Below are 12,107 nucleotides of genomic sequence, written 5' to 3' on the forward strand. Positions count from 1 at the left end.
CTGACACCCTGGAATTGTGTGAGAAAAGCACGCTATCCTTACTTTCCTTTTTAGCCTCCCACAATCATAAAGTATCTAGGAAGAAATTGCAATTCTGTAGACCAAAGGTGACTTATTTAGGTCACCTTTTGTCTAAGGAGGGGCGTGCACTCACACCAGATCGTATCCAAGTAATTTTGGACACACCGAGACCATCCACGCAGAAGGATGTGCGTGCATTTTTGGGCCTTGTTTCTTTTTGTAGACAGTGGATATTGGGGTTTTCACACATAGCTAAGCCATTACTAGCTCTCTTGACAAAAGACACGCCCATCCCGATCCCCTGGTCAGATGAGTGTGACGCTGCTTTTCAGCAATTGAGACAGGCCCTTTGTTCAGCACCAGTGTTAGGGACCCCTGATTATGCAAAACCCTTTTCGTTGTATGTGCATGAGAAAGATGGATGTGCATTATCAGTCTTAGTGCAGATGCACGGCGATAAGCAGCGCCCTTGTGCATACTTTTCGGCTGTACTTGATCCTGTCGCCCAAGCATTGCCAGGGTGTTTTCGCTCGGTTGCGGCGACAGCTGTGTCAATACGGCAGAGTGAAGGAATTGTGTTATCCCATAAACTGTTGGTGTTAGTCCCCCACGCTGTTGATGCCCTGCTTAATCAAACAAAGACGCAGCATTTGACCAGTGCCCGTTTAACGGGATATGAGCTGACGCTTTTGGCTCCTCATATTACGTTGAAAAGGTGCGTGACATTAAACCCGGCCACATTGTTGCCATACCCCGAGACCCAGCCTGAGGCACAGAAAGCGCATGATTGTATTCTTGTGACTGAGGAACAAACAAAGGGTCGTATTGATCTCCAGGATACGCCCTTTTCAGATGTAGATGGAGAACTGTGGGTAGATGGATCATGCCTGAAGCTACCAGATGGTACGACTTCAGCAGCGTATGCAATTACCACATTGCAAACGATAGTGGAGACAGCACGCATACCGCAGAAATCAGCTCAAGCAGCGGAACTGATAGCATTAACACGAGCATGTGAGCTCAGTACAGGATTGTGTGTGAATGTTTACACAGATAGCCGCTATGCTTTCGGAGTAGCGCACGATTTCGGCCTACTCTGGAAGGAGAGAGGGTTCTTAACGTCACATGGGGTACAGATAATGCATGGGGAGTTAGTCCACAATCTCTTAACCGCATTGACATACCCGAAGAAAATTGCCATTGTTAAGTGTAGTGCCCATAGGAAAGTAGTTGATAAAGTTGGAAAAGGGAATGCGTTAGCGGATCGCGTAGCACGGGAGACTGCGATACAGCCCGGCGCTACTGCCATGTATGTAGTAAAATCACAGGTGGAGAGATGGCATGACGCGAAGGAAGAAGTGCGAGAAATACAAAGGACCGCTTCTGACAAAGAGCGGGAACGATGGGCTAGCGAAGGAGAACTGGATGATGAGGGTTGTTGGAGAAATAAGCAGATGGATAGATGGAAATTACCCACGGCCTTTGTACAACCTATGGTTCAGATGGCACATGGGCTAGCACATGTTGGAGCTTCCGCAATTGTGAAATTGCTTACCCAAGTCTGGGAGCATCCAGAGATTGCTAGCACAGCAAAGAGGGTGGTGCAGACCTGTATGATCTGTCTGAAATATAACCCAGGGAAAGGCACTCGAACTCCAGCAGGAGGATTTGCGACGCCCACTGCACCCTTTGAGGTTCTGCAGATGGACTATATCCAGCTTGAGCGCTGTAACAATTTGAAGTATGTTCTAGTAGTGGTCTGCGCTTTCAGCAAATGGGTTGAGGCGTACCCTACGAAAGACAATACTGCAATGACTACAGCGAAGCTATTGCTGAAAGAGTTTTTCCCTCGATACGGCGTCTGTAGACTTCTGTGGAGTGATAATGGCCCTCACTTTGTAGCGGATGTTATAAAGTATGTCTTGAAGGGCCTAGGCATCACCCAGAAGTTCCACGCCGTATTCCACCCCCAGTCTGCAGGACTAGTCGAGAAGTATAATGGTACACTGAAGCTTAAGATCGCCAAAATCCAAGCTTCAACATCTTTGACTTGGCCAGACGCCCTGCCACTGGCGTTATTGTCAATTAGGTCGGTGCCACACTCTCGAACTGGCCTTACGCCATACGAAATCGTATTTGGACGCCCAATGAATATTTGGGGTCCACCAAGGCCTAAGGCTGTGTATGATGTACCTTGTGTAATGATGAGCGATTATCTGGCACAGTTAACGGATAATTTGGTTTCTATTCATCAACAGGTCCGAGAGGCGCTCCCTGATCGGTCTACCGGCGAAGGACATGGTCTCCGGCCTGGGGATCATGTCATGGTAAAGGTTTTCGACAGAACGAACAGTTTGGAGCCGAGATGGGTCGGACCTGAGCAAGTCCTCCTTGCAACAAGGACGGCAGTGCGAGTCTCGAACAGGAAGAATTGGATCCATTCCTTACACTGTCGAAAGGTACCGCCCGGATTGGTGGAGTCTGCCGTGCTGACCGATCAACGAGAAATCCTAGCAGCAGAGACAGGCCGTGCTGCGGAGCCAAACGACACTGAGGAGCTCTTTCCGGACCACGCGACTTCTGGAGGAAGGCGATATCATCTGCAACCAAGGAAGTGAGGTTTCCAGTACCGGGACATACTGTCAGAACGGCCCTTGGGTTAGTGAAACGGAGAGCCGATGAGGCAAGGGGGGGGGATCAGCCCTGCATTAGTGTAGTGACACCCGTCTTGGCCCGCTGGTGAAGAAATCAACCGCTGCCCAAGGGGAAGAGTTCTGACAGACCTTTTTAGTTTCAGGAAGATATCAGGGTATTGTTTCCTTTGACATGGAGAAGAAGAAAATTCTTTGTGCATTGGGGTTCATGCTAACAGTAGCTATCGTTGGTATAACCACATGGTTTGGGAGGAGGCAACTCCTGCTCGAAAGACGCTTGTGTTGACGACTCCAGTGCCTGCGGAGCACTACTTTTATACATTGCCATATCAAGAGTTGAAGCATCGACAATCCTACTTGAATAACACTTTCATTCAGATGCTGCATCACACCCACGTTGCTACGAACGCTACGAACTGTTGGATATGTGGGATGATGCCAGCCCATCAGAAGAAAGGAGGTACGCCATTCATACCACTTCCTTTCTCTCACAATGGCTCTTGTAGAGCATGGTACACTTTGCTGTTTGCCACTCGGAAACCGACAGTGGGACGATTGCTTTTCAGACTCAATAAAGAATGTCATCAGGACAAAAATGGATATCCACAAGCAAATGGGACAATTTGGGAATGGGAAGAGTACCGACCAGACAATGAATCCATTCCCTATATCTTCACGAACACCAGAGACACTGTGGGGAAGGACAAGTTTGTGATCCAAGTGGCTCAAGCCCAAGCGGACCTGTGTGTCCAGAGTGTGGGTTTTATCCCTGTTGGTGTCAGTGATTGCATAACCGTATTAAACATCGACGGGTTAAATAATAGTACCTTCCTAGCATCCCATAATACCTACTTTGTATGTGGAAATAAAGGTTATTACCGTTTGCCGGCTGGGTGGTCTGGGGTATGCTATGTATCATTCCTATTACCTCCTGTATTCTTAGCACCTGCGTCATATCATAAGGATTTGAAACTGTTGAATAATGTGACTGTAAATAGATATAAACGTACTCTATCAATTGATGATGTGGATCAGACCGATACCAGCTTGCAACAGTATATTGATTTTAACTTAGGACTGTTTTTCTTTGTTGGAGCCGCTTTGAATAGTAGGAAGATCCGAAGATTAACAAGAGTGGTAGAAGCTGTGACCAATCAGACTGCCGCTGCTCTTGGGAATCTTACGGAAGAGTTACAAATAACTAGGATTGTTACGTTGCAGAATCGTATGGTATTAGATGTAATGCTAGCTGATCGAGGTGGAGCCTGTAAAATTATTGGAAGTAGCTGCTGTGTGTTCATTCCTGATCATACGCCATCCGTTTATAACGCCATTAACAAGCTGCATAAAATAGCAGCTGAAATCCACACAGAAAACGGCACTTGGTCCTTTTCTGGATGGTTTTGGGCGTTGGTTACTGCCTGGGGATGGAAGGTCTTAACTGGTCTCTGCATTATTATAGCAGTTCTGTTCCTTTTCTGTATGTGTATTCAATGTGGACCATTGTGCTGTTCCGTATGCATTTCATTCTGCATTCCAGATAAGAAAGCTATTGCCGATGTTGCTCGCCAGAAGGGTCTAGCTAAAGAGGTTAAGGGAATGATGATAATTGATATATATGACGATTATTCTTGGAAACCGGATGTCTTCAGTAAATGCTGAAAGGGTCGTCTGTTGTAAATTAAGGCAGAATGTGATTAAGCATTTACTGAAAACATTAATGCTTTCCCTTGCGATCGTGTTTTCTTTGGTTATGTTGACTGAAGTCCGGACTCCATTTTGTATTGACATGCTGCCACGTGTTCGTCACGAGGAGAGTCCGACCTCTGTGTTAGTTGCTCCTGTATTCTGCCTAGTAACAGTCTATAAATAGCTCTCTTGTCCATCTGGCGCATGCCCAGACTTGACCACATCTGTTATAATTAGCTTTGCTTGACCATGTGTTTTCACGGGCCCAAAGAGTGTGTTGGCTCCGCCCATGTATTGATTCAGTATCGAGAATGACCATAAATGGTAATGTTCTTCGACCTCATGTTGTATCCACCCACTATGAGCCCCTCTGTTGTGTATAAAAGGGGACTGTGTACGCAAGTTCTTTGTGCTACTCCATGCAATACTGAAGAGTGTTGTGTGGATTGTAGGACCACCCTTAAGGGTTAATAAACGTTGTTTTTGTACTTTGCAGTTTCCGTGCCAACTTCCTTATAGATTCCGTTACAGGAGAGCGAACCCTTGTGCTTTGCGGGCCTAGCTGGGGCCTGTATTCGTCAATAATTTATTACATATTACTGGCAGTGGTTATTGGTTGCCAATCGTGCTAATGGTATTCCCTATGTGCACAAACACCTTGTGATAAAATAGTTTTCGTTTGCCAAGCTGAACATAAAAATATTTGTACAAATAAAACACTTTTACAAAGGCAAGTTATTTTGTATCACCCCGAGAATACTCATCCCTATCAGGGTATTTTTCTTGATATAAATGTAACTTTTAATTAAAAGTTTTTGAAGCCTGCTTGTGCCAATAGAAGTCATAAAGTAAACGCACAATGGATTAAGGCTTATAGCACAGACAGAATTTAAGATACCATATATTTCCATACCTGGCAAGGGACAACAACGTAAAACCAAATACCTCTGCAAAGTCACCTAATCTGTAGTTATCTTCGTAAGGCCGGGGGGCAGCTGTGTGTGATTCTGGGGGCTGGTGAATGGGAGGTACTTGTGGAGTAGTACAGATAAAACACAGGGAATAGAACTGACCCCTGCAAATCAACTTCAGCAGACCAGACTTAATTCATACCCTTATACCGATTAGTGAACATAAAAGTAATCAAATGAACTGTGATTATGTAGTGCAAACATCCATTGGGCTGCTAGGTGCAATAATAAAAGGTGCTACAGGTAAATTATTCTAATAAGAAGAGAGGTGCAGCAGACACCTCCCTGATAAAACACCCAAGTTTCAGTATCACATACAAATGAAGTAGGCTACAAAGTCGTTGACTAGGGAAAATGTACTCTCTCTGGACAACATATTTTTACCAGGCGGATGGCTGATGCTTGTCTTGCTTTTCCTGGCTCAAGGACTTTTGCATTTGTAGCATAAAAGCCTTCATTACGCTGTAGTGTCAGCTACCTGGTTCGAACAGTCTTTCCTGTAGAACAGCTCATTCCTGAATCCAAGGGAGAAGAAGCTTACAGTCATGAGAGCTCCATTCATTACGCCAAAGTCATATGCATTTTCTAGGTCTTCTTTAAGGTTGGTGTACCAGAAATCAACCATTTAATCTGGGATGCACAAGCACCATAGCAGAGAGCAGCCGACGGTTGAGAAATGATCACCTGAAACAATATTATTGCCTCACCTGCTAAATAGGAAGATTTCTTCAAAACTATTTTTCCAAGACATAATTACTTGTAGTACTCCAGGAAGTATTTCTGTGCAGTTCACTGTTGAATTGTGCAAACAAGAATTTATTACAGCAAGATGTCCAAAGCCTCCTGCATAAAAAATATAATATTAAGAGAATAAAGTCAATAAGATACACAAGAACTATTGAGACAGTAGATTCAACGCTTTATCTAGAACACATTTGTACCCTAGAAAGTACTCCCATGTCCACTTTGGCAGTCTCTTCAGTAGGAATTAAAAACAAAGCAAATAAAAAATATATGGTGAGCCGACTATAAAGACAGAAGAAGCTCTAACAGATATGCAACACCATATACATAGCTGCAGCGGTGGCAGTAAGACACAGTGGAAAGATAAATCATCAGTTCAACTGGTATTGAAACCAAATATATTTATATTGATAGTCATGAATTAAACTAAGTAGAACAAACCACCACATTCCCAGAGAAACCTCAAGAAAAACGCTGCTGGAAGTATGCATGGCAGGTGAAGCATGTGCACAGACACTGGCAGGCATTGTGCTCATTCTACTGGGGAAGGGGACCTCAGAGGAGCCCACATGGAAGCAAGCGTTTTAAAAGTGTCTGTTTCTTTCCCTTGCTTCGTACTGGGAGTGTGTGGTGTGTTTGTGTGTGGGGGAGGGGGGAAGAGATCCTTGTTTGTGTGTGTGGCTTCTGTGACTATCTCTCTCCGTCTGTTTTGTGGTGCGTTTTAGGTAGAGCGGCTGAAGGAGCTGAGATAGAAGGACCATTAATCTAAAACCCATTAGTTCTCTAGGGCTCGCTGTTATTTAGGGTCCTTCTATGTTGTGTCCCAACCAAGTTTCCAGCTTCTCAAAGCTGGTTACGAACATCTTTAGCACTGAGACGTGACTGCACATTCAGGCTCATACTCTGTAAAGGGAGCCTAAGGCCAAGTGAAATCCGACTTCAGAATTGTTTTAGCATAGGTTTCAATGCTCAGGTCATCACAGCTGAGAGAGCAACTTCCCTCATCACTTCTTGTTGTTCCCCGCTCTAGCGATTTGTTCCCTTACGTGGACTTGGGTGTGGGAGGTGGTTGGGGTATCTGTCACTGCTGGTGTCTGGACACAGAATGGCAACTTTTTTGCTTTGTTTGTTACCCAGCTCTATTCCTTCAAAGTTCTTGATTCTGTCTTCGTAATCCATTCATTGTGCCTGGCTTTGTTACTACTGAGGAGCAGGCGTCTCTCTTGTGTGGGGCTGCTGTGTTTCATCTTCCGCCAGCAATTGCTTTCTCTGTGGCGGCCTTTTGATTTCACCTATTGTGAGGCTGAATTCTCATTCATTTGTCTCCCCTCTACACTTGAATAGGAATTGTGAGCTCTGAACCAACTACTGTATTATTTAAAATACAGTAACTAGGACTCTTGAGGTTTACTGCTGTAAACACTATACTGGTCTGTCTTTTCACTCTTTCTTCTGGATTTTCTGTTTTGTTACAACTTCTTTCAATTCTATTTAAGTTGTACATCTTAAGACTGATAGTATTTCACTAATCCATGGTTAAGTGTTTTAGAGAAAATGTTAGTCAGATTCCATAAAAAATACAGTCAATAAATAAATAAAAAGATGCTGTGCCTAGGATAGCACCTCTCAGGGGGGAGAACCCGCAACATATCATTTTTTGTTAACTGCAATCTTCGGCGGCCTAGCCTTGACCAGCAAGTCATCCAGGTATGGTCTCACTTGTAACCCACAAATAAACCAAGTGGTCTCAGCCTGTTTTTTCACACTAAAGGTATTGCGTAAGATCCTTCCTTTTATTCCGTTCTCCCTGAGGAAAACGGTGGTTGGTGCCCTTATTCTATCAAGGATAGATTATTGCAATGCCCTTTATTTAGGAGCTGGAGTGAAAGAACTCAACAAGCTTCAGTCACTTCAAAATGCTGCAGCGCGAGTTTTGTATGGTCTGCCCAAGCATCTTTCCACTTCGGCCAGTATTACTCCTCTGGCTTCCGGTGAGACGTCGGGTGAAGTTTAAAGCCTTATGCTTAGTGCATAAAGCCCTCTATGGAGGAGGGACCAAAGACATGCAATCATTGTTTCCCCAATACATCTCAGTGCGCAGTTTAAGGTCTATGGATACTGGGCTGGTTCTTCCTCCCAGGATGAAAAGGGTCAGTTGGGGAGGGAAACGCTTTTCATTCCTAGCAGCCAAATTATGGAATTTCCTCCCCGTCTCGCTACGACTCCAGCCCTCACGCACCATCTTCAGGAAAGGTATTAAAACCAGGCTTTTCATGCAATGCTAATCATTGTGCGACTCTCAGATCACTCTACCTAGCGCCAAGACACCTCGGCATAAGTGCGCTCTATAAATACCCTCATTCAGTATGGGAAAATGAAGATGCCAGACCTCCGGAGGTGAGCCGCGACCACTGCCATCACCTTAGTGAAGTCTTGAGGTGTTGATGTTAAGTCAAAGGGGAGCACTGCAATCTGGTAATATGTAGAACCCACCACAACACGCAAATACTTGAGATGCGTCCGTAGTATGAACATGTGGAAATACGCATCCCGCAAGTTGCGTGAAACCAATCAGTCTCCAGCTTCGAAAGCCAGCAACACTTGGACCGGGCATCTTAACTTCTCCTTTCTGAGTAAGAAGTTCAACTCTGTGAGATTCAGAATCGAATATAGGACCGAATACAGACTGTGTCCTTCTTGGGTCAAGGAAATAAAGGAAGTAGCATTCTTGGCCCTTTTACTGCTCCGGCACTAACTCCACAGTGGTCCCACCTCCTGCTGTAGGATGGCAAGGTAGTCCAGGCTGGAAGAGGATAGGGGTGGGAGGTCGGTCACAGGCGCCGCAGGGCTTGAAGCCGGCTGTCTTAGATGACATCTCTGCCGCACCGGGAGGTAAGACCTCAAAAAGAGTTCAACAAACGCCGAAAAACTAGTAAAAAAATGACTAAGTGGTAGCTCTTCCCAGATCTGCACTTGTTGGCGCAGAAAGAATAGCACTGACGTCAGTATGCCTGGGTGGCCCCTATATAGGCACTGCGAACGTCATTTCTGGTGCGGTTGACCCCCCCAAAGACGCCACATGGAGCCAAATGATGCCACCTATCGGCGTGAAGGGGTCCTTCTCACAAAAAATGGCCAGATCCAGTCTGACAACTGGAGATAATTCTAAGGTAAGGAATCTGCGGCTAGAAGTCTCTATCAGACAAGGTATTTTTAGGGTTTAGGAGTGGGCAAGGGTATTATGTGATAAGGGTATTTTAAGGCTTTGGTGGGGTTAGGGGTATAGGGTGGTAAGGGAAATTACTAAGAGGGGAGTTTAAGGGAGGTAAAAAAATGTGATGGTTGGTGGGTCTTGCCCACAAACAAATATAGATATATATATATTTTTTTTTTTCACATACCGTATTTATACTTACCTGTGTGGTAAAGGCAGATGTGTGGTACATGATTGTGGTGTAAAAAATGTGTGATAAAGGCAACTGTGGTAAACACATGCGTTGTAACATTGTGCAGCCCACTAAGAGGAGAGACCAATCCAGTGTCTGGTGAAGTGAACAGACCACTGGCATTAGCCAGGTCCTCATACAAGCTATTTTTGGGCAAAGGTTCTTCTAGTGGCTCTCGGTAACCATACTTCCCACAGGATCAAAGAAAGGAGGCACTGTCTCTGACCCAGATGGTCTGGATCTGATTGGCTATGATTATGGGGACGGCGCTGATGAATGGCATAGTGTGGTCAGTGAGATTCGGGGCTGTGAATCTTAAATTTTGATACTAAAAAAGCAGGGGGCTGCAGGGTGAATAGGTGACATGACCAAAAGTTGGGCTGGACTAGTCCCATGAGGAGCAGGGTCAGTATTGATTTGCATTAGGTTGGCCTATTCGGCTGATTTAAAGTTTGACAGACAGGTACTCTGTTGCATCCTGTCCACCAAACTCAGGGTCCACCCACCCGATTTGACTAAGGTGGACGTCAAGTTTAAAGGAGGAGGAGGAGTAAAATGTACTCTGTCAGTGTAAGACTTACTTCGATCGACCAACAGAGTGGGTTCCTTAGTCATCCAACCGTCCGTCCCATTTATGATGGATGATCCAATGTCTTTATTTTTTTTACTGACTATTTTACAAGATATATCCTGGTGGTGAGGGACAGTGAAAAAAGAAAAATTACCCCCAGGCAATGGGAGCAAACTGGTGTGGAGGTCATTAGTTTGTTTTTCTTTTTCAAAAACAAACTACCGCTTTGGGAGTTAGTTTTGAAAAATAAAAACTTTGGAACAGTTGACAGCCATCCATTATGTTTAATGGAGCCCTCTGTTAAATGTTTCCTACAATGCCAAAAACTGACATGACGGCAGTTCCTGCCAATGTACACAGATGTCCATTCTGCTGGCGGACATCTCTAAATAGGGTGGGTGGAGTATAGGCACTACACTGTCTGCCTTTACTCCATCTGCTAAATCCAAAATCAGGCCCTTTGGCTAAAGCTGCACATTTGGAAGAAACAGTGGTTTGGAATGCTACTCCGAGGGATTGTCATTGGTTATACTATTTGCAAGCATCTGCCCAATCACCTTTTGAGCGTTTGATTGACAGTGGCATGCTTAGAAACCTGAGACTGGTGTAGCTTTCTAAGCTTCCTACAGCCAATGTTTGTGAAATCTAAAAGGTAGTACAGATGCATCCATTCCAGGCGTACTTATGTGGGTGCACATTTGCTACTTGTTTGGCAAACTGGTCATTAAGGTGAATTTTTACAAAGAAGTGGCACAAAAACGCGCAGCAAGGAAAGTTGCTGTGCTACGTTGTGTAAAATGAAGAGAGCAGAACTGAGTCATCTCTTCAAAGAAATGACGCAGTTCTCCCTCTCCATTCGCTTGCGCACTCCGTGTTGCCTGGCGCCAATGCAAGCACTCTTGGGCCATAGAGGACGTGTATCAGAAGTATATAACACAGTTATACCCAGGCTCTCTAAAAGTTGTGTCCCTTCTAATGTGGAACCATAGTACGTTAACTTCACAAAATTGTATCACCAATATGTCAATGGCAAACAATAAAGATGAGTTTATGCAGAATACTTTCTTTACTTTAATTTATGCAGATTTCCTAAAACATAACAATTTTAGTCAAGGCTGTAAAAACCCCCGTTACAAAGAACATACAAATGGGGAGATATTGTACAGAAAATTCAAAGCTACACAGTCTTGATCAAGATGCGCAAGAACAGCCGACACGTGTTTCGTCACATCCAGTGACTTCCTCAAGGCTTTCTAGACAATATTTAGTACTCGTGATGGTGGCCGACCCTGCTTCTTCATGTATTTTGTAGGATGCGACTATGGTGTGAAACTCAGTGTTTTTCGTGTTTATCCCAAAGAAATTTCGACCTGTTTCACAAGCTGCAATTCCAGAGATCAACCTAATTAGTTGTCCGAAATACTTATAGCCGAAATCCTAAATATATCTGTCTGTAGGATACAACGTATATCACAGATGTCCAAAGCGTGTTATTAATTGGAAGCCCAAAGACAAATTCCAAGGTATGCTTGTCCCTGTGCACTAGTCGTGGTTCCTGTATTTAGTACTAAAAGGTATGGATACCCTCGGAATTTTGTTTGTAAAACCGCATCCGTATTCAGAATTCTGGCTTGGGTTATAATAGACCCCTCATTGTTGCTCGAGCAATTAGGCGGCGTAGGCTTCCAAATTCGTGTTTAGCAAAAAAAGGTATCTGGATTATACCAGGATCGTTTTTGTGCAAGAAGGGGCATGCTGTGCAGCACACATCAGGGAGGTGCAGGACAGACCCGGGTTCCACGGGTGGAGTGCTGGTGCGGGGGCTAGCCTTGTAGCTTGGTTTCCGTGCCTCGTCAGTTGACTTGCACCAGGGTTGTGAAGTCAAAGAGAGCTTTGACTTTTTGGCCTTCTTGTATTTGTGGGACTTACCTAACGACTACTTCGACCATGACGACGACCAACGGGAACAACTCTCAGAGTGGGCATGGGACCTTCCACACGACTGGGACAT

The 12,107-nt window shown here is 44.7% G+C and overlaps 1 protein-coding gene across 1 annotated transcript in view; it reads right to left on the bottom strand.

Moving 5' to 3' along the window:
• LTN1 (listerin E3 ubiquitin protein ligase 1) overlaps positions 1-12,107 on the bottom strand; it is a 452,785-nt gene that overhangs the window by 183,478 nt on the left and 257,200 nt on the right. The window contains exon 20 of the mRNA XM_085623083.1: positions 6,043-6,178. Coding sequence (XP_085479209.1) covers positions 6,043-6,178 — 136 coding nt within the window. The remainder of the gene's footprint in view (positions 1-6,042; positions 6,179-12,107) is intronic.

Source organism: Triturus cristatus, chromosome 8 (assembly GCF_964204655.1).
Source record: "Triturus cristatus chromosome 8, aTriCri1.1, whole genome shotgun sequence".
Classification (NCBI taxonomy): domain Eukaryota; kingdom Metazoa; phylum Chordata; class Amphibia; order Caudata; family Salamandridae; genus Triturus; species Triturus cristatus.